Genomic DNA, 23,495 nt, shown 5'->3' with positions numbered 1-23,495 from the left:
GTTTTTCACCCTCTATTTAGCGGTGGCTTTAAATTGCTTGGCTGTTTGAAATGATTGCTAAAATACTGAGCTCAGTAATGCTGGTGTAAATCTGGAGTAACTTCATGGCAGTAATTCCGCTGATTCTATATTTACACCATAGCACATAATTTGTTCTTTTGACTTTAATATCTGGGATGGGAGTTGAGATTTCTTTTCAAATCCAGCAAGTGGTGCTTTCATATTGTTTTGGTTGGCTATGACAAAGAGCATTACAACAATAAAAAGAAAAAAGCTACTGGAACAATGGATTTCACAAAGAAGTGCAATGTTTTAGTTGATGCAGTTTGTTGAAAGTCTTGCTGCAGTTCTACTCCCAGTAACTGCATGCCAGGTTTAAAACAGGGAAGGCTGCATCAGCTATCAAACATGGACTTTAAGCTCTTTGAGCACAGCCAGGCCTTACTTCAACACAGTACAAAAGGAGAAGGATGGTGGTCTAGGAACCAGATCCTGGGAGTCCAGGGCTCCATTCCTTGCTCTGCCACTCTGTGTGTGATCTTGGGCAAAACACTTAGGCGCCTGAATGCCTTGGATGATCTGGGCCTGTCAAGGTTCCTTCCCCACTCTGAACTCTGGGGTACAGATGTGGGGACCTGCATGAAAGACCCCCATAAGCTTATTCTTACCAGCTTAGGTTAAAAACTTCCTCAAGGTACAAACTTTGCCTTGTCCTTGAACCCTATGCTGCCACCACCAAGCATGTTAAACAAAGAACAGGGAAAGAGCCCACTTGGAGATGTCTTCCCCCCAAAATGTCCCGCCAAGCCCTACACCCCCTTTCCTGGGGAAGGCTTGATAAAAATCCTCACCAATTTGCATAGGTGAACACAGACCCAAACCCTTGGATCTTAAGAACAATGAAAAAGCAATCAGGTTCTTAAAAGAAGAATTTTAATTAAAGAAAAAGTAAAAGAATCACCTCTGTAAAATCAGGATGGTAAATACCTTACAGGGTAATCAGATTCAAAACAGAGAGAATCCCGCTAGGCAAAACTTTAAGTTACAAAAAGACACAAAAACAGGAATATACATTCCATTCAGCACACCTATTTTACCAGCCAGTAAACAAAAGAAAATCTAACGCATTTCTAGCTAGATTACTCACTAACTTTTTCCAGGAGTTCTGAAGAGCATTCCTGATCTGTTCCCAGCAAAAGCATCACACAGACAGACATAGCCTTTGTTCCCCCCACCTCAGCTTTGAAAGTATCTTGTCTCCTCGTTGGTCATTTTGGTTAGGTGCCAGTGAGGTTATCTTATCTTCTTAACCCTTTACAGCTGAAAGGGTTTTGCCTCTGGCCAGGAGGGATTTTATAGTTCTGTATACAAAAAGGTGGTTACCCTTCCCTTTATATTTATGACAGGGCCTAACTCCTATCAACTGATTTCAATGGGAACTAAACACCTGAATATTCTTTGAGGATCTGAGCATTAGTCTTTGTGCCTCAGTTTGCCATCTATAAAAATGGGAATAATAGTCCATCCCTTCCTCACAAATGGTTTACAGGGATAAACACATTAATGGTTGTGAGGCCATACAAACCGCACAGGTGAAAAGGAATCCCCAATAGTGCCAGGAATCCCCAGTAGTGCCAGGCCTTACGATGCAGTAAAGAGCATGTGGCAGTAGCATTTCTTTGGGGGGTGGGAGACTGTCCTCTATCCAGTTATGCATCATGAAAACAGGAGGAAGCATTCATGTAGTGCTTTTCATCCGTAATGTGCTTTCAAACCATTAAATAATCCTCCCAGCAGCCTGTGAGACAGGCATCATGATGCCCATTTTATCAGCGGAGAAATTACGTGCGAGACTGGTGAGTCCAGGTGGATGGCAAGTCAGTTTAGAGGTAGAATTTGAACTCAGGCGCTCCTGGTTCCCAGTCTCACACTCCTACTATACCTCTCTCATTATAAGGAAGGCTAAACGAGTTCTTCATCACATCGAGGGGCTTTGTTTGCACCATGTGGCATGAAATATTTTTAAATGCTAAACAGAGAGATGTTCCATCTTTATGGTAAGCAATGGTGAACCACACTGGGGAAGGGGGATTGCACTATTGTTTGTGGCACAGGGTGGTCCCCTGAGAATCTTTTCCAGCCTCAGTAACTGACTATCACAACCCCAGGTGTTCTTAACCACCACTGTGCTTTATTATATCCCTTCAGCAGGCCTCAGCCTAGAGTGTTATTTGCATACTATCTACAGTCAGTAGCCAGCTTCCCTCATTTGCTTCTGGGGAAGGGTACAGTATTAGTAGCAGCCAGTCCTGCCTATTCCTGTCTTCCTTCAGGCTCCCTAGTCTCCTCCCTACTGTGGCCTTCCTGTCTGTTTATACAGTCCCAGCCACTGGGCTACTTCCACCCTATTAGTCCCACAGCTGCATCTTTACTCAGTTAATTAGCACCTTCCCACAACTGCCTTTCAGTCAGGTCCCAATTAATGTGTATGGGTGGGGATTTGAATGACAGGGTGCTGTGTCAGCTCCTGCCTCAGCATACCCTGTTACAATTTGGTAAACTGTCAATGGATACGGTGTGGTCCATGCACATCTCCATCTTTAATATGCAAGGTGCAGATACCATCTTAATCTGAACACATGAACGATGAGGTTAGCTGACTTTTAGGAACTCACTGCCAGTGTGCCCACTCGTGGCTGGGGGTGGGGTAGCAGGGTCTTCTCTGCTGGTGCCCCTTGCCAACAGTTGCTCTAGCCCTGCAGTGTAGTCATCTCATTTCTTGGTCCGCCAGGCAGGTCTCATATAATCCCGCCCCTACCAGGGAAACCGAGTCCAGCACAACAACAGTCTGGTGCCTTTATTTCCCATCTTCAGCTCAACTTCAGGCTGTATTGGCCTTCCAACCCTAATCTCCAGGGGTCTTTGTGCCACTGTCCCCACTGAGCTCATAGGGGAACCCAGGCATACTCTCTATTCTGGGCTCCAGCCCAGGAATCCTGTAGTAAGCAACTCAGGTCTGTCTATTTCTGACCTACTGCTTCCTCCCTGGGTACTTTCTACCTCACCCTGTGTCCAGGCCTTTCACACAACCCCTTCCAGGCTCACTTTTCTGCAGACCCCAAAAGGAAAATAGATTAGTTATGGGGATCAAAGCAAATGTAAAGGCCTCATACTAGGCTTTACCTGCCCCAAAGGAGGTGCTGGTGTCTAGCAGCTTCAGCATAGGCCCCACCCACAGCCCAGTCTTCCCCCAGGTAGTCTCTCAGTTTCCTCTGGCACCAGCCAGGCTTCCCTCAAGCAGTCTCTGGCTAGGTCCTGACCCCAGCCAGCCCTTCTTTCAAAGGGCTAACATAAGAAGCCCACTCTTTCTCCCAGTCAGCCACTAGTGAGCTGGGCTTTTCCACTTTTAAATCCTCCCTGCAGGAGTACACCTCTCACAGGTGTAACAGGATGGGGCTGATTGAGCTCACAGGCTTTCATTAACCCCTTCCTGGACAGTATGGGTCTGTATACCCTATAACAGACTGCAGAGTTAATTGGACTGATCTAACAAACTATTTTATTGCACATAATCCACTATCATCCCCTCCAGATTTGCATTGTGCATGAAGTTTCTTCTGCTGCCACTTCCTCCACTGTTCCCCTTTGCTAACTGCCTGATCAGAGAGAGATCCAAGGGAAGGAAACAGCAAAAGGAGAAGCCGCCAAGCCCTTTGGAAAGCAACATTAATATAAAGAACATAAACACCCCAAACTTCCTTTAGCTTAGTGCTAAAATACAGCCCACAAATTTGGGAGGAACCAGAGAACAAACTATAGACTAGAGCATCCATGACACTCTGAAGTAATACTAAAGAAACTTATTTCATATTTCCAGTCCAAAATCAAGAAGTACTTGCCATGTACTCGAGCCACGCACATTGAACTGAACATGGATCTACACTATTTATTCTAATGCATTTATGTTGGCAATAGCCTCTCCTCCAGGTGTCAGGAATCCTGGGTTCTCGTCCCAAGTCTGCCAACAGTGATTTTATCTCTCCAGGCCTCAGTTTCTTCATCTATACAGTGGGGGTGACAATACTTATTTAACTCACAGTGATACTGTGAGGCTTAATTTATTAATGTTTGTAAGAATCCTGAACCACTCAAACAGAGAATGGTGTCAATTACAACGCATTAACAACAATAGGGATATGATTAGAGTGTAAAAAAGTCACTTCAGGAAAGCACTGAGGCATTCACACTATGTTACCCACTGCTGTGTTTTCATATTAGCGTACAAATGACCCAGAATTGGAGAAGTTTGCCATTACTGACACAGCTCATGCTAAGACAGCAGAATTTGCTGAAAGGAACAGAGTATAGGTCTGAACTAGGTCTATGGAAAATAAGTAGGGCTGTCAAGTGATTAAAAAAATTAATCGCAACTAATCAAGTGACTACAACATGTAAGTACTGGAGTGCAAACTCTTTATCATGAAAGCTGAACTTACAAATGTAGATTTATGTACAAAAAAATTACTGCATTCAACAATAAAACCGTGTAAAACTTTAGAGCCTACAAATCCACTCAGTCCTACTTCTTGTTCAGCCAGTCACTCAGACAAACAAGTTTGTTTACATTTGCAGGCGATAATGCTGCCCGCTTCTTATTTACAATGTCACCTGAAAGTGAGAACAGATGTTTGCATGGCACTTTTATAGCCAGCATTGCAAGATATTTACATGCCAGATGCACTAAAGATTCATATGTACCTTCATCTTCAGCCAACATTCCAGAAGACATGCATCCATGCTGATGATGGGTTCTGCTCGATAACGATCCAAAGCAGTGCAGACCGACGCATGTTCACTTTCATCATCTGATTCAGATGCCACCAGCAGAAGGTTGATTTTCTTTTTTGGTGGTTCGGGTTCTATAGTTTCTGCATCTGAGTACTGCTCTTTTAAGACAGCTGAAAGCATTCCCCACACCTCGCCCCCCTCAGATTTTGGAAGGCACTTCAGATTCTTAAACCTTGGGTCGAGTGCTGTAGCTGTCTTTAGAAATCTCACATTGGTACCTTCTTTGCCTTTTGTCAAATCTGGAGTGAAAGTGTTCTTAAAATGAACAACATGTGCTGGGTCATCATCCAAGACTGCTATAATATGAAATACATGGCAGAATGTGGGTAAAACAGAGCAGGAGACATACTATTCTCCCCCAAGGAGTTCAGTCAAAATTCAATTAACGCATTTTTTTTTAACGAACGTCATCAGCATGGAAGCATGTCCTATGGAATGGAAGCCAAAGCATGAGGGGCATACGAATGTTTAGCATATCTGGCAAGTAAATACCCTGTAATGCTGGCTACAAAAGTGCCATGCAAAAGCCTGTTCTCACTTTCAGGTGACATTGTAAATAAGAAGCAGGCAGCATTATCTCCCGTAAATGTAAACAAACTTGTTTGTCTTAGCAATTGGCTGAATAAGAAGTAGGACTGAGTGGACTTGTGGGCTCTAAAGTTTTACATTCTTGTTTTTGAGAGCAGTTAAGTAACAAAAAAAATCTACATTTGTAAATTGCACTTTCACGATAAAGAGATTGCATTATTGTACTTTTATGAAGTGAATTGAAAAATACTATTTCTTGTTTATCATTTTTACAGTGCAAATATTTGTAATAAAATAATAATATAAAGTGAGCACTGTACACTTTGTATTCTGTGTTGTAATTAAAATCAATATATTTGAAAATGGAGAAAATCATCCAAAATAGTTAATATATTTCAATTGGTATTCTATTGTTTAACAGTGTGATTAAAACTGATTAATTGCTATTAATTTTTTTAATCGCAATTAATTTTTTTTAGTTAATTGCATGTGTTAACTGCAATCAATCAACAGCCTCAAAAATAAGATTGTAGTGTTGTCTGCGAGAGCCAGCCTTTGGAACCCATGAAACAATATGCACAGCACCGAAACGCAAACAAGTATCCTCTTAGGTATCATTTAGTTATTAACAGCACCAGCACCACTGTGCAACAATATCAACCATGTATGCGAAGAATGACTTTACAGTTAAACCAATCAAAGTGTTTTAAATTGGCCTGAGATACTGAATGTTGGGTAGGATTAAGACTCTATCCCGATGTGCCTTGGCATCTTTAATTAACAGAAGTGGTCAGAAATTTAGTTTTATGTTTCATCCTACAGTTAAATCTGCAAATTAAAGGGATATTCTTAAACATTTATATTACAGTAGTGGCCTAGAGACCAGCCAAATCAGGGTCTCATGGTGCTAGGTACTATACAAACTTATTGTAAAGACAGTCTTTGCCCCAAAGAGCTTACAGTCTAAAAGACAAAACATAACAGCAGATGGAAACAAACAAGCAGGTGAGGGTGAGTGGCAGGGAAAACTAGGTCAGAAAAATACCTCATGTCAATTCTTGGTCAATTGGGAGCGGTAGACACAACCTTGACACCTGTACAGCAGTTCCCCTTGGGCTGCCATTTCTCACTGCATTACGGAAAAATCGAGTTTGGAGGAGGGACTTGAAGGAGGATAATGTGGTGGCTTAGAGACTTTGATTGGGAGTTTTTTCCACTCCTAAGGGGTGGAATAGTGGGAGAGTGCAAGAGTGCTTGTCAGAGAAGCAGAGAATTGTGCGAGTGAGCTGGACATGACTGGCGCAGTGAAGGCATGCGCCATTAGTGCAAGATCATGCGCATAATAAAGAGAAAAATTCTGATTTTGTAGAACTGTGTTTTTCTATTACTGCAAATATACACTCTTCACTGTGAGCAACTGCCATCCCCTTGGATTGCAGGGACACCATTCTGTGTCCCACAGTAAGTTTTTCCTCCACTAACAGTATAACCTCCATCTCACAAAAGAGTTGGCAGGCCTGATTCTGACTCCCTGAAAGCCACGGTGTCGCATCACCTGAGGCAGGTCACCTGCCTGCTACTTGCCCCTCCCACCTGCAGTGTCTCACAAAATGGAAACAAGTAAGCCAGTCTACCAGACAGGCTGCATCACAGCCTAGCTGCATGGAGAGATCTCACACAGTGTTTCAAAATGAAAGGCATTTGAGGCTATTCTTTTCAGACACTTGCCATAGGGAAATGCATCTAACTTTAATGCTGGCTGTTGAAGCAACCAGTGCTGCTTGGCCTACTAGTTAAACCCTTAAATGCTGAGAACAACTGACATGATAAGAGAAGAGACGTTTAGCAAGGTCACAGGGATTCCTGCTTAGCATGCACAGCCGCATTGTGGGCGATGTGGCTGTAAGATGCTCCTCATCTCCTTGACTTGTTTGTCAAGCTAAAGCACTTTGCACCTGGGGAACGGCTTCACGAGTTGTAGGCATGGTTCGTGACTGCTTGCTGGCATGCTAAAAGAGTTGGCGGATGTGATTGCAGAGCCATTGGCCATTATCTTTGAAAACTCATGGCGATCGGGGGACGTCCCGGACGACTGGAAAAAGGCTAATGTAGTGCCCATCTTTAAAAAAGGGAAGGAGGAGGATCCAGGGAACTACAGGCCAGTCAGCCTCACCTCAGTCCCTGGAAAAATCATGGAGCAGGTCCTCAAGGAATCAATTCTGAAGCACTTAGAGAAGAGGAAAGTGATCAGGAACAGTCAGCATGGATTCACCAAGGGCAAGTCATGCCTGACTAATCTAATTGCCTTTTATGACGAGATAACTGGCTCTGTGGATGAAGGGAAAGCAGTGGACGTGTTGTTCCTTGACTTTAGCAAAGCTTTTGACACGGTCTCCCACAGTACTCTTGCCAGCAAGTTAAAGAAGTATGGGCTGGATGAATGGACTATAAGGTGGATAGAAAGCTGGATAGCTCGGCGGGCTCAACAGGTAGTGATCAATGGCTCCATGTCTAATTGGCAGCCGGTATCAAGTGGAGGGCCCCAAGGGTCAGTCCTGGGGCCAGTTTTGTTCAATATCTTCATAAATGATGTGGAGGATGGTGTGGATTGCACCCTCAGCAAGTTCGCAGATGACACTAAACTGGGAGGTGAGGTAGATACGCTGGAGGGTAGGGATAGGATACAAAGGGACCTAGACAAATTAGAGGATTGGGCCAAAAGAAATCTGATGAGGTTCAACAAGGACAAGTGCAGAGTCCTGCACTTTGGACGGAAGAATCCCATGCACCGCTACAGACTAGGGATCGAATGGCTAGGCAGCAGTTCTGCAGAAAAGGACCTAGGGGTTACAGTGGACGAGAAACTGGATATGAGTCAACAGTGTGTCCTTGTTGCCAAGAAGGCCAATGGCATTTTGGGATGTATATGTAGGGGCATTGCCAGCAGATCGAGGGACGTGATCGTTCCCCTCTATTCGACACTGGTGAGGCCTCATCTGGAGTACTGTGTCCAGTTTTGGGACCCACACTACAAGAAGGATGTGGAAAAATTGGAAAGAGTCCAGCGGAGGGCAACAAAAATGATTAGGGGACTGGAACACATGACTTATGAGGAGAGGCTGAGGGAACTGGGGATGTTTAGTCTACAGAAGAGAAGAATGAGGGGGGATTTGATAGCTGCTTTCAACTACCTGAAAGGGGGTTCCAAAGAGGATGGCTCTAGACTGTTCTCAGTGGTAGCAGATAACAGAACAAGGAGTAATGGTCTCAAGTTGCAGTGGGGGAGATTTAGGTTGGATATTAGGAAAAACTTTTTTACTAGGAGGGTGGTGAAACACTGGAATGCGTTACCTAGGGAGGTGGTGGAATCTCCTTCCTTAGAAGTTTTTAAGGTCAGGCTTGACAAAGCCCTGGCTGGGATGATTTAATTGGGGATCGGCCCTGCTTTGAGCAGGGGGTTGGACTAGATGACCTCCTGAGGTCCCTTCCAACCCTGATATTCTATGATTCTATGATACCATTCACAAACTGCTGATCAAACAGTAGCTGGCAAAAATAATACTGGATAGTGGGGGTTTTGACCTCACCTATCTTAGCCACGGTTTCTTCTAGTCTTCAGGTGAGCAACATAAATATGCAGATAATCACAAGCATGATATTTTAGGAACAAAGACTGTCTGGTCTAAGTATCTGAAACCCTTGGAGATCCCAAGAGGCCCCATAGGAGCATACATGAGACAAGAAGGCTGGCAGCTGATGTCTGCAGCAATAGGGTGCAGGGGCCATGGTGGTACTGGAGTCCACTCTAAGCCATCAGGTGACAACAAGACCTTTTTATTTAAAGGGCTTTACAGAACTGACATTTTAGGAGGCAAGTTAAACCATGGATCATTCCGCCTGTTATTGGTATTACTGTGGAGCCTAGAGGTCCCAAGCAAGGTATGGAATCCTATTGTGGTAGGCAATGTCCAAACACACAGGAGAAGACAGTCCCTGCCATAGAGAGCTTACAGTCTAAACAATGGGATTCTCCCATTCCTCCAGTTTCAGTAGTTGCCACTTTCTGCCCTGAACAGCAGAACCAGGAGGTTAGATTAATTGCATCATTTGCAAAGTTTTAAAGACATTTCACAACATATCAATAGAGAGAAGGACGAGCAAGAACATGTCAGTGCCTCATATGCCTCTTCCTGGAAAAATTGGACAAAGGAATGAAGAATAGTCTTTAGAGGAGATCCCTGCCCTGGCAGGGTGGGTAGAGTTGATGACCTAATAGGGCGTTTGTTTCTAATTTTTTACATTCTCAGGAACACACACACACACACACACACTGAATTTTTTATTTTGCTGATGTCTGCTGGGACTTCTCCATTCCCTTCTCCACATGTACATAGACTTCCCATACTCCAATAGTGAGTGAGATAAGCTGCACATGGACTCCTTGCCAATGCCACTCTTGTGTTGCTTAGAAAAGATTTCTGCAGAGCACTGGGAAGGGCTTCTTGCCTCTCTCTTCTGCTTACTGAAAGTGCTGCTTCTGCAGTGGTCAGCATTCCTGCCAACCCATAAATTAAGTGACCAAATTTGGTCCCAAACTGATCCTTAGCAGAGCAGCCCACCATTCTATCCTTACAGTACATCCGAGGGTTAGGGGCTAAATTTCATCAGCTGAGGCACTAATATTAAAAGGAGCGTTACCTACTGGGAAAAGTGCATGCTGTTACCTACTGGTTCTCCAATTTGGTTTTCCCATGTATATGCCAAATGACTTGTTGGACTTCGTATGCAAAGTATTCCCATAGATCAGAGGCAGTCAGACCTGTGCAGCTAACATAAAATAAATTACCACCCTATGATAAATGGTTCTATTAGCAATCCAGATTGTTAAACTCAGATAGAACAGAATGGAGGGAGTACTGCCCCATTCATCCTCCCTCCGGCAGATACCAAGTTGTAAATAGGTTATTTTGTGTGTAAATAACGCATTAAAACTCAGCATTAGCCATGTCTTTTGATAGAGAGGAAATTGTTCCAAATAAATAATCCCAGACAGGAATGTAAAGTAAGCCAGATTTAATAGTGCATGCCTGCTGCAGCCGTGTTAAACATGACTAAAATGATAAACCCCAGAATATACTAATAGTAAACTTTGCTCTGACATCAAAGTAATGAGGCTGTATTTTTACCCAGCTTTAGAAATGTTAAAATTAGTCCTGACAGACCCAGACATCAGAAAAGTGTTTCAGACATAAACACCATCAATTTAGGAACTTGGTGTTTGTGTCATGGAGGAGAGGGGCGGCGAGGGAAAGTTTCATCCTGGGACTCGCTAACAATTGGCAGTTAGCACTTTTTAGGACTTTTATTTAATTTTTGGTTTAGAGTCAGAAGCGAAACCCTCCCCCCAATATCTCAACATTTTTTAAAAATGACATTATTTATATTATAACAGCCTCTGTAGGCATCAGCTGAGGTTGGGGCCCCACTGTGCTAGGTACTGGCCATACACATAGTAAAAGAGATAGTCCCTGTGCCCTTGAAAGCAAAGAGACAAATCTGCTCTTGGATATACGAGTGGAACTCCATAAGCCAAGTGCAGAGTTTGCTCTTTGCCCTGAAATGCAATACAGACTACATTTTGCAGAAGTGTTCTCTAAATGTGGGTGTTTTAAGTTGTGCTTCCCAAATTTCAGGCACTGAAAAAAATCACAGACCACTTTTGGAAAACTGGCTGCATATAACTCGTAAATATCACCATTAATAACCCCGGCTCCCCACCAAACACACACTTATTGAAATTGAAAATCATTTGCCAGAATGATTTATGGAAAAAACTGAACATTAGGAGAGTCTTCCCTGATGTCATTTCTGCAAGGTCAATTTCTGAGTAGCTGATCAATGAATTACTATATTAAAAAAAAAGGCAAAGAAGATCTCTAAAGTGTCAGCTTTAGGAGACTAAAATATGAGATGCAGATTGTTAATCTGAAAGAACTATTCTACTCTGACAGCATCAACAATGCCAATCTTTTTTTCTACAGCCATAACTTAATCTGTTTAAGGCCACAGACAACACTTGGGACAAATATTCAGAATAAGTGAAGTAGAAATGGAGATTGGACAAGTTACAAAAATACAGTAAAGCAATGAGGGTTCTTAAATCAGTTTGTTAATATATTTGGTTTATTGCTTCATTTTATTGGATCTTAATTAAAAGTAAACCCTTGTGATTCTATGCCGATTTTACAAGGGAAAAAAGCTATGATGAGAGAAACATGGTGCAGTAGCGTTTGATCTAATACAACAATGACTCAGTAGAATCTGAAAGAACAGGAAGTGTATTGTAGAATATGCTTGTTTGGTTCTGGAGAAGACATTTTTGAGTTGCAATGCTAGCAGTGCCTTGTTGCTGCTTTATGACATGCTAATATGAAGAATATAACCCATATAGCACGTAGGAGCCATCAAATAAAATAATAAAATAATATTAATAATAATGTAATCAATTCCATCACAAGTTTACCCTGGATGAGGCAGAAACATGTAATGACCTCAGCACAGGTCTGGAAGCCAAAAACTCCCAAATTTTAAGCCTGCTCTAATATTGACACATGCACCAGCCTACTCCCCCTCCCCTCTCCGCCAACATGGCCTTATGCAACTTATTTAACCTACTTACTTCCGTTTTCCCTCTTTTGTAAAATGGGAGTATAAAATAAACACCAACCTTACATTCCTCTGAGTAATGAGTCAATGTCTGTTAAGAGCTTTGAGGATGAAAATTGCTATATAAGTGCTAATATTATTATGTAGACATAGGAAGTCAATGTGTATCCTTTCAGTGATGAACTGCTAATCCATAGCTTACACTTAGCTACTTTTGCAACATATCTAAAGCATTCTGATTCATTTCACATATATATATATGTGCGCGTGCGCGCACACACACACACACACAAACAGATACACTTCCCCAATCTTTTGGGGAGCTTTTCCATTTCAGAAGCACTAATTTCATTCTAATCAGATTTCAAAGAAAGGCCTTCAAAAAAAGAAAACAACAGTCATATTCTTTGTAAATTTCATTGACTAGTATCAGATCTGGAGTACACTTTACTGCTAGCCACGTTAGATAATTTATTAACTTTTCTTCTCACAGTATGATATAGATTTTGCTCTTTACATCTCATTACACAATGCTTTCATCACACTTCTCCTGACATCTTCAAACAATCTTCTTCTTCCTTTTCCACTTCATTTTAATAAGATGAGAAAAGTTGAGCTTGTAAATCATTCATTCCAGAGTAGATAGCACAGTGATAATATGAAACATGTCATATGCATAAAAAGAATCAAGTCTCCAGTATGAGACCAAAAGGGTCAAGAACATCAAGTCTTGGGGCCAGATTCTAGTCTCAGTACACTTGTGTAAATCTGCAGTAACTCCAGATTTAGGTCCCAATTTGGGACAGCATCCCTATTCAGAATAGCACCCCAGCATGTGTTGAACTTTAGCACATGCTTAAGCCTCATTCACATGAATAGGACTTTAGAGTGTGCCAAAGTTAAGAATGTGTTTAGTTGTTGTTCTGAACAGGGATGGTCATAAGCAGATGCTTGAATCCTAACTCATGACCTTATGCTAGTTTAACAGAAGTCACCTCTTGATGGCAGATTTCCAGGAGTCATGTAATTTCTGTCCCTAATTTAATCAATTCTGCAAATTTTCCATTCTGCAAATGTAAAAAGTTAAAGTTAACAAAAAAACTAGATCCAAATTCATGCAAAAATTTGGATTTGGCTCCAGAACCTAATTTCACAGCTGAGGCCCATCTCCAAAGTAATACCTTGGTAAAAGGTTTTCAGGGGGTTTTAACAGACATTTCCTTTATTGAAAAGATTTATATAACAGGTGAACAGCTCCAGTGTCTTATATTCCAAGAGCTGTTTCCTTTGTCTGTACTTGGGAAGCTTTCACAGAAAATACTAGTATGTTTCTTAGACCTAGTCAGAGTTTTGGAAAGAATCTATGGGTAAAAAACAGATACACACAACTTGTGCTGGAAAGGACTGGGGTCATGGTTCTGCCAACTGAAAACAAGACTAAGTTACCTAGTGATGCAGGAAGCAGAGAAACCTATAGAATAATTTTACTGCCGTCTTGAGATGAGAAATTACTATGTATTTAAGGAAGGGGAGGAGAGGGATTCATTTTGAGGTAGAATCTGCCTAGCAATAAGGTATATTTTTAAGAGAGAAAAAAGAAACCTAAAAAGCTTATACAGCTGGGGATGCCACTTGTCACATTCCAAATGGGAGAGTCCCTTCTAAATTTGTCTCTCTGTGCCCTACTGAGAGAGGCCTTTCTGTCCCTGTCCTCAAAAAGAACAGTGGGATGTCCACCCAACCTTCGTACCATCCCTAGCCTTCCTCTTCTGCACCAGCTACCAGAAAATATCAGCAAGCTCAAAACTAGCTTCCCATACTGAAGTTCAGAGCTGGGATACATGAGGTCATTCAGAGATAGATGCAGTTCAACTGACTTGACAAAAAGGAGATACGGTACTACAGGGTTTGTTTTAAGGGATTTTGTTCCTATTAGGCACTGTACCATTTCCTTAATAGATCTTAACTCTGAAGATCACTCCTAGTGTTGGTTCCCACATTTAATTTGGGGTCCAAATATTGACTGTGAAAACACAGAACTGGATATCATGAGGCCCTACCACAGTATTGACATACATCTCCAAAGAGGAGACAAATTTGCCACATCCCACAGAGGTGTGTGGATGGTCCTGCCTACCAAAACCTCAAGCCCCAGTCTTGTTAGAGTAACAGAGCCCTCTGAAAATTGTCACCATACCAAAAGGTTATTCGCTTCTATAAATCCAGGTGCTGCCCTTTCCAGGCCTACTGGAACCTGGAGGCAGCTCGTCTCCATGCTACAAGTGAGAGTCTCCTTGAGCTGAAGACCCCACTCAAAGAGGTTCCACTCCTTTTACCTCCATCCTTAACAACTGACAGCTGACTGACAGCTTGCACTCAGCCTTCCCATGTAGCAGGACTTTCCCCCCCCAACCCCTTTGATTTGGGAAGGAGTGATTAACACTTTTTCCCCATGCTGGGGAGTAGGGGCGGGAAAGGGAGCAAGGTATGTACATTCCATGTCAATCTTAACTCGCTGCTTCCATGATCAACATTTGAAGGTCTGATCCTGCTTCCACTGGACTCTGTGAGAGTTTTGCCATTGACTTCAATGGCAACAGGATCAAACCCTTAGCATTTTCACTAAGTGAAGGAAAGGAAATCAAATTCTGGATTATCCCTGATGTAACAGAAATATTGAGAAACTAGAGAAGTTTCTTTAGTTGTATGTCCTCTTGCACTCTTGAATTTAGAGTGGAGTATCAGCAGTGACAACCAGAAATGAGATAGTAATCTTTTTAGCTCATTAGAAAAAAAAAATCAAAGCAGATGCAAGAAATATAGATCTTCTACCACAATGATGATAACACAAAATGCACTCAACTCTACCAAACCTAGTAAGGGACATTTTAATTTCCACGTGGCTAAGTGTTACACAAAATGCTGCATATATCAAATGAAACCAGGCATCAGTGAGATCAGTGACTGCTTGTCAAAATTTTCTAATGATTATATTTAATTCAGATTTAGTTTAACAAGAATGGAGTCCTCCCGTCTTCTGACCCCCAAGTCTGATTTGGTCACATGTCATGCAGAGTCATCATGCATCCGATGAAGTGAGCTGTAGCTCACGAAAGCTTATGCTCAAATAAATTTGTTACAAGTACTCCTTTTCTTTTTGCGAATACAGACGAACACGGCTACCACTCTGAAACCCATCGTGCTACAATAACCTGTTGACTGCTACACCATGACACAGAGACTGCCAGCTGTCAGCTTACAGTTCTGGTGAGACCTTCGAAGGCCAGGAATCCGAATGAACTCAGCATATTCACATGAGAACATATGCCACCATTGTTATTAAATTCTAACAGTCTAATGAAAAACACTCCTGCTGTTTTCAAAGTGTGGAAAACATAAAGTACCTCCTTGTGCTGCTGCTGCTAAGGGAGCAGGTTTCTTCCCCATTTCAGGAAAGCCATTCCCCTCCAGAATTGCACCTTTCCCTTCTTTTTTCCCAGCAGCAGTTGAAGCGGAAGTTTCCATCTTAGATGCGCATATTCCAGCTCAGGAACCCTAAGGAACACAAAACAAAAACACATTTCTGTCACTTCTTGAACAAAAGAAGCAAAATGAGCCCCATGAGGGAGAGGCGAATACATCATCACAATCCAAAAGTAAATTAAAATAAACAACAAAGATCTCCTAAGTTTCTTTCCCTAGCAGCCTGGCTGCTATAATTATAACCAGAAAGGGCTTGGCTCTGCAAAGTGCAGAGTGCTCTCAATTCCCATTGATGTCATGGGAGTTGAAGAGGCTCAGGACCTCAAAGGATCAGGCCCATTTTTTTAATTAAAAGTTTTGACTGGATTTTATTTTGTGGGTTATTATACAATCAATCCACAGAGGGGATTGCATTCCTCCAACAGACAGAGAGAAAAACTGACAGTGGGAAGAAAAGGAATGGAGTCAAATGTGAAAGAGAGATGGAAGTTTTGACTGAATGAGCAGCATGTAAAGTGGTAGTGACATACAGAGGTTTAGTGCGTATAAAAAGGAATAATTGATTATACATGTTGAGCAACAAGCTGTCATAATAAAACTTCAAGTGGGGGCCAGAAATTTTCAAGAATTTGCAGTTTCTATGTAGAGAAGCTAATTTAAGGTGAACATTTGTGCTCAATTACTCCCCACCTCCGCACCATTTTTCAACCCACTTGAATGATAATAAACAATAGGTACTTAACACCCTATGCAACACTCAGGCAAAACTTCCATTGAGTCTTGTCTGTTCAATTCAGGTTCTTATTTCATGCCCAAAGTCATATCTGAGAATCAAATTTTTGCCTGAGTTAAGGAGTGCCGAATTATGCAACTTAAGCTGCATCTTAAAGCGCAGGATATCAAAGCACAAGTGTATCTTTATTCATATCTGTAAGACACCCCCCGCCCCCATCCTTCCAAAACACTGGTTCTGCGTGAGAAAGAAAGGCTAATCCAATACAATCCTAAAGTGGGTTTCCCCTAGAGGCCCCACCACATTTTCATTTCTGGTCCTCGTCCACATTAATATAGCTGAAGGCTTTTTAGCTTTATTTGAGATGTCAGTTTAGTTCCTACTTTGGGAAAGGTGGAGGTGGGAGATACTGAAACCATTTGGGGTCTTGAGAGAAATCACAGCAAGATCCCACTCCCTCTTCCATTTTTAATTATAGTTTGTGTAAATTATCCAGCCTCAAAAATTTGCTGGAATACACAGGCTACTTCAGTTACAGGAATTAACTGGATCAGCCAAAAAACTTCTCGGAAAGAGTGAGAGAACTTTTGGGTTGGAGTCAGTTTCACTGTAACAGCATCACTTCAAATTTTCCTCACTTTACATTGTGAATAAAGATTTACAGAGTCCTGAACAGCTTTGATTAAAGAAAGTCTACATGCCTCGCAAACTTTTCTCCATATAAAAATTCTGGGAATTCCCATTTGTTTTGTCTGATACATTTTACCCTTTCCTTGGCTGAACCCAGATGTGAGCTCTTTTTTCCCCTTGCTACCTTGATGATTTTTTTTTATTTTAATGTTTTTATATCTTTAAAAAAATTAAAGAAAAAATGTCTCTCTCCTCTTGCATTAGTTTACTGTATTATAATGATTCTTATTATTTGTATCATTGTAGCACCTTGGAGCTTCAGTCATGGACCTCGACCCCACTGGGCTTATTGCTAGTGCTTTTTTCACTGAGCTGCTTTCTGAGGCTTTGTCTATACTAGCATTTTTGTCGGTCAAGCTTTTGTTGGTCGGGGTGTGAAAAAACACCCCCTGACCAACATAAGTTTTACCGACAAAAGCACCGGTGTGGACAGCACTACGTCGGCGGGAGACGCTGACATAGCTACTGCTGCTTGTTGGAGTGGTTTAATTATGCTTGTGGGAGAGCTCTTTCCCATTGGCATACAGCAGCTTACAGCAGCGCAGCTGCAGATGTACAGGTGTAAGGTGTGTAGTGTAGACATAGCCTAAGGCCCTGATTCAGTGAAGCATCCCTAATTCAGAAAGGGCACTTAAGTACGTGGTTAACAATAATACTCACTTAAGTCCCATTGAAGTCACTGACTGGGACATAAGTAGTTGTTGAAGGTTATCCTCATACGTAAGCATTGAAAAGGACTGGAATGCTTTCTGAATCAGGACCTAAATAAAGGGCTTTGCAAAGATCCAGGGTATCCACACTACAATTGCTGCTGCAGGTACGCCAATGCAGTATAGACACATACTGTAATGACAGAAGGGGTTTTTTTCTCCCTGCAATAAATCCAACTCCCAGTAGCTAGGTAAGAATTCTTTCATCAACCTAGTTGTATCAACAGTGGGATTAGGGCATGAAACTTTTCACAGCCCTGAGCAACGAGGCTACGTTGACCTAAGTTTGAAGTGTAAACCAGGCCCCAGTCAGCAGCATGAATAAGCCATTTCCCCCCTGGTATTGGTAATATTATGAGAAACCAAACAAACTGATTTAGTCTGACTGGTGTTTTTAAAGAGACAAGGGGGATGAGTGAATATCTTTTATTGGACCAACTTCTGTTGGTGACAGAGACAAGCTCTTCAGCTCTGTGTAAGCTCGAGAGCTTGTCTCTCTCACCAACAGAAGTTTGTCCAATAAAAGATATTATGTCACCCACTTTGTCTCTCTAATATTCTGGGACCAACATGACTATAACAACACTGCCTACAACAATGGCATTTTTTAAAGTCAGTGGTGTTCAGTGCAAAATACTAAGATGACAAGACTTGGCAATCTTTCCGGCTTAATCAGCAGAAAGCAAAAATAAACAAACTCTTGAGTGATCAGAGAACTGACTCCTCAGTATCAGTTTCTAAACAATCAGCAAGGCTTCAGAGGGCAAGTTACAAAGAGCACAGAAAAAAGCTGTAAGTCCTATCCTGCCTCTCTTAGCGCCACAAAGCAGAATCTCGCCCACAGTCATTATTTTTAAAAATAAAACAATCTCTTCAGCTTTCCACATGGTCCTCTTCTCCCTCTACTGTTCTCTCAAGCTCTGTAGCAGTAGCCTCCTTTCTGTCCCCCCTGCTGGTGCAAGAGCCTTCTCCTCTGCAGTTCCTGACTTCTGGAAGAGCTGTCCTGTATTTCTCTGCCTCCTCCATTAAAGTGTCAAGGGAAAAAAGCACTTTTCTCCCTTCCCTCCACATTTCTTTCATTTTCCTCTTGCTGTGTAAGGTGCCAGTTCTGCAAACACTTGTTCACGTGCTTGAAATGTGATACACAATTATAAGCTTGACTGATCCCATCTGAACTGCACAAGTACCTATGCAGCACTAACTAGGCCCCTTAAGTCCTGCTGTCCACGCACACACTGGGCTCAATGGCAAACATGGAATGGGTTCATTGAGGCCTAGATTTACAACAATTTAATCTAGAAATTACTTTGGGTTACAGATGATGTATGAAATAAATACACTCAATCGAAGGAGTGTTTGACCTAGGTCTGACATTCTGGGCTTCTGTTCGCTAAGCAAATAAACATCAGAGGCTAAATTATTAGTCTGCCACCTGTTTCTTCTTAGCCCCTCCTTTCAAGGTTTTCCACTTTTGTTTGAAACCTGACCCCTCCCCTTCCCTCAGGGCTTACTGTGTCCACTGAGCTGCAAAGTTGCTTTGTGTTTTGGCTGTTACATACTATCATGCTTAGTAAAAAAGAATTCTTCTTGCAAAGGAACTCATTTCCATCGTGGATGTGCAGATTATGGCCAACATTTTCCAAATTGGGTGCCTAAAGTAAGTAATCTAGATCCATATTTTAGGCATCTAAATAAGTGGCCTGCTTTTCCGAAGTGTTATACCCACAACTCAAATCAACAGAAGATGTCGGAGACTTGAGCAACTTTTACCTAGGTGCCTAAAGATTTAGAGGCCTAATTTTAGGCACATGGGATTGAAAATTATGTCTAGAAGGACCAATTTTCAAAAACATCTAAGGGTTATAGAAGCACAAGTCCTGTTGGCTTTCAATGAGACTTGTGCTCATAAATGCGTTTGGTGCTTTTGTAATTTCAGTCGGTATCGATAAGGTAATTAGTCCCTAACAAGAATATTTCTGTGCCTTAGAAGTGCCATAAAGCTAATAGTGAAGAATATTTCTGCTCTTAGGCTTCTCTGCTTCAGTTCCAGTGCAATTCTTGTGTCTTGCAAATCTAGACACTTCAGGCTAAATTTTCAACAGTGACTAGTAATTTGGGGTGCCTCGGGAGTGGGATGCCCAGCCAGAGAGACTGTGAAGCAGCCTGCTTTTCAGAAAGTGCTAAGGGCCAGAATTGTAAAGGTATTTAAACATCTAACTCCCATTTAAATCAATGGGAGTTAGGGACCAAACTGTCCTACAAACCTGGCTCTAAGTGTCGACTCTGCAAACCAGGCCTCTTTAAAAGGTATCTAAATTTGGGCACCCCAAAAATGGAGGCCTCCAATATCACTGGTTGCTTTCGAAAATATGGCCCTCAGTTATTGCTCTGTGTATTTGAATCTCTGTTTTTACGTTAAATATGAATGAAAAAGATCACCAAGTGATTATCATAAATGGTTGCATTAGAATAGGTAAATCCTTCTCAAGCACGAGATTAGAAAAAAATAGAATGCAAGACTCTAATCTTATAGGATTTAAGAGATTTAGTGGAAATAAGTCTATAATTATTTTTGCTTTGTTAAGGGTACTGGGTGGCTGAGAGAATTGGAAATAGGATATGGGGCCTTTTGCCTCTAGTCCCTGGTTCTCCAGGGTGGTAATGACCATCTGAGAGTCATTCAGTAGCCAATGTCGGTGGTAGGTGGGTTTCAGATTGTTCCTAACAAATAGGTGTCCCCATCACATAAGCAGTAACTGGCAGTCTTGCTGACAGTCTCAGCAGAGCAGCCAGGGAATACATAGGCAGATCAACTGAATTACCTTCTGACCTTTAGATGGGGTTGAGTGGTCAGGCAGTGTAAGGAAAGCTTCCACTCCCACCACCATCCAGTATGTGTTCTGGAGGCAGCATAGCTTCATGGTTAAGGCACAGACCTGGGACTCCAGATAGCTAAATTTTCTTCTTGGCTCTGCCACAGATTTTCTATGTGACTTCACCTCTCTATTCCTCAGTTACCACATCTGTGAAATGGAGACACCATACTTACCTACCTCACTGGAGTTCTATGAAGCTTAATTTTGTCATGTTTGCAAAGTGCTTTGAGATCCCCAGAAGGAAGAGGCTACAGAAAGTAGTATCATTTTGAGTATAAGGAGATATAAAAGCTATTTTCCAGGGCTGTCAATCCCACCCTATTCATGAGCACTACATTCATATTTTTTAAGCAATACATATAATATCAGGGTTGGAAGGGACCTCAGAAGGTCATCTAGTCCAACTCCCTTGCTCAAAGCAGGACCAATCCCCAATTTTTGCCCCAGATCCCTAAATGGCCCCCTCAAGGATTGAACTCACAACCCTGGGTTTAGCAGGCCAATGCTCAAACCACTGAGCTATCCCTCCCCCAGATTTTTTTTGCTCTCTGCTCAGTGCTAAACCTTTTTCCGCTGCTCTGTACCACACAGAATTCATGAATTCAGGGACAGATTAATCCTACCTGCAAGCCATTTGGCAGGAAAAAGGGTTTCACGGGGATCCTAGTTTTTACGGGTAAAAGCATGCCTATAGGAGTTACAATACAGAGGAAAAACCCTGTGCATTTATTCAAACACCAACCTGCACCCTTGGTCATTACTCAGAATTAGAAATCCAAAATGGATTACTCGGTTTGTTCTTTAGGTTCGCAGCCTTCTCTACAGGCAGAGGGTTAGGTAATTGATTTTGACACTAATACCAAGCACTGTTCATATCCCCTGTAATACGATTCTGCAGTGGCATTAAAAAGGCAGGTAACTGAGAGCTGAAAGGAAAGTGCTATGGGATTTGCCCTAGACAACCCCAACTATTTTAACAGCTGCATTGTATATTAAAAGGGAGAAATCCCAACAGAATTAAAAACAACAAAGCCACATTTGCCTTTGAGCAAAAACAGAAGCCATAAAACTTTCCTAATAAAACAATCCCTCCTGTTAAATGCATGAGGAATAGTCACAAGTGCTCTTCCAAAACACCCATCTTTTTCTAGGGCCACCAACCTGAAGCTAACTCCCAGCTAGACTTCAAATGAACAGATGCTCATCAGATTCCACTTTATTTATTTTATTAGGAACGTTTTTGTTGAGTTCGAACATTTCTGGGGTCTTCATTGAAAAAACAAGAATGCAGGGAATCTAGAATCTAATGCAGAGAATCTAAAATTTTCAGTAAAAAAATAATTACCAATTTTGACCAGTCTACTTCATTTTCTATGATTTTCAGGCTTACTGTGATAAGGCAGCAGACAACAATAAAGCTCAGAGATGGGTCTGTTCCATAAAGAACACAGTAGGGCCAATGAATGGCATTTGAGAGATCAAGAACCAATCTGCCAACACAACATCGGGAGAAAGGCTTCCTAAAGAGGCCTTCAGGTACAGCTCTGCTTCTTTTTCACAGATCTCAAGATATTTATAGAACTCTAAAAATATTTATAGAACTCCAAAATGATGAAATACACAATTAAATTAATTAGCTGAAAATTAAAACCTGTTTCACCGTATACCATCTTCATTTGTATGAACAGAGGGATATTTTCAGAGTCTGTTCTTTAGCAGTGGGCTGTGTAACACAGAAAAAGTCCTTTGCATGCTATCAGTCTGCTTATGAAATACAGTTTGAGCCAAGTGTGGCTCAATACAGTGGTGGTTGTGATCCTTTTCAGTCTTCTGTTCTGGGTTACACAGCTGTGATAGCAGTTATTTCAGTGAAACCCTCAGCTTTACAACAGAGCAGAATCTGACCCCCCCTTCTATCAACAGCAGCCTCAGATTAATAAAGTTAGTTCTCCCCACATGCCAGAAGTAAATGTATGGAATACTCAAACATGCAGTTTATCACTTAAGGATCTAAAAATGTTTATAAAATATCAGTCAAAAGGAACAGCAGCATAAATAAGAAGTCATGATTAATCACTTGTGAAGTCCTTTGGATGACAGGTTCCCAGTCAAGCCAATTCATTTTCAACTACTCTGCCCTTGGAAATGACTCAAATGTGTATCTTGTAAGGTCTTCACCATGACTTCAATGTATATGAGGGCACTCACTCTCTACTGCATGTACCTTACAGGAGGAAGGAACCTTACATTGAAGATGACCTGCTCTATTCCTACACCACTGTGAACTATTTAGAACTTCATATTTACTTTATTCCAGACCAAAATCCTCAAACAGGGCTAGATTCAGCATGTTGATGAGAATCCTCATTTAACTTTGATTTCAAAGAGAGATGAAGATACTCAGTGTCTTATTATAAATTACTTATTTGTATCACCAGCAACCATACTTGGAGTGAACAGCATAGGTTGCAGTAGAGAAGCGTTTGGAGGAAGCACCAGGAAATCAGTCTGTATGCACATGGCTGGAATGATAGCTGCAGTTGCAGCATCTCAGTGAATAGCTGCACAACAATGGGGAGGTTAGGGTAGTGTTGATAAGGGAAGAAGGAAGATGGGGAGGGGAGAGCAGGGATCCTGGTGGGGAGGCAGTGATCCAACAGGAGGAAAGATTGTTGGTGAGGGCACACAAAACCACTGGCATGTGGCAGAGTGGGGAATGAGACACGCAACTATAGGGGGGAAAGGGCCCCTGCAATGGGGAAATGGGGGACAGTGGTATGGGGGAAGGGAGACACACAGAGCCCCTGGAATGAGGGAGGAGATGGGGGGAGATGCAGGAAGTCCCTGAAATCAAGGGGAATGTCAGAGTAGAACAAGGGATGCTTGTGAGTTGGGAATGGAGGGATGCAAGGAGCTCCTGGTGTGTGCAATACACTCAGACTACAAACACTACAAAGCATG

General features: G+C 41.9%; 1 protein-coding gene across 1 annotated transcript in view; it reads right to left on the bottom strand.

The window, feature by feature from the left end:
- The window catches only part of GLI2 (GLI family zinc finger 2), a 243,787-nt gene that overhangs the window by 170,860 nt on the left and 49,432 nt on the right, over positions 1–23,495 (bottom strand). Inside the window, exon 2 of the mRNA XM_074967079.1 lies at positions 15,447–15,597. Coding sequence (XP_074823180.1) covers positions 15,447–15,567 — 121 coding nt within the window. The 5' untranslated portion in view covers positions 15,568–15,597. The remainder of the gene's footprint in view (positions 1–15,446; positions 15,598–23,495) is intronic.

This window comes from Natator depressus, chromosome 11, assembly GCF_965152275.1.
Source record: "Natator depressus isolate rNatDep1 chromosome 11, rNatDep2.hap1, whole genome shotgun sequence".
Taxonomy (NCBI): Eukaryota; Metazoa; Chordata; order Testudines; family Cheloniidae; genus Natator; species Natator depressus.
The sequence above is the reverse complement of the archived record's forward strand: the minus strand, read 5'-3'. Positions and strand labels throughout refer to the sequence as shown.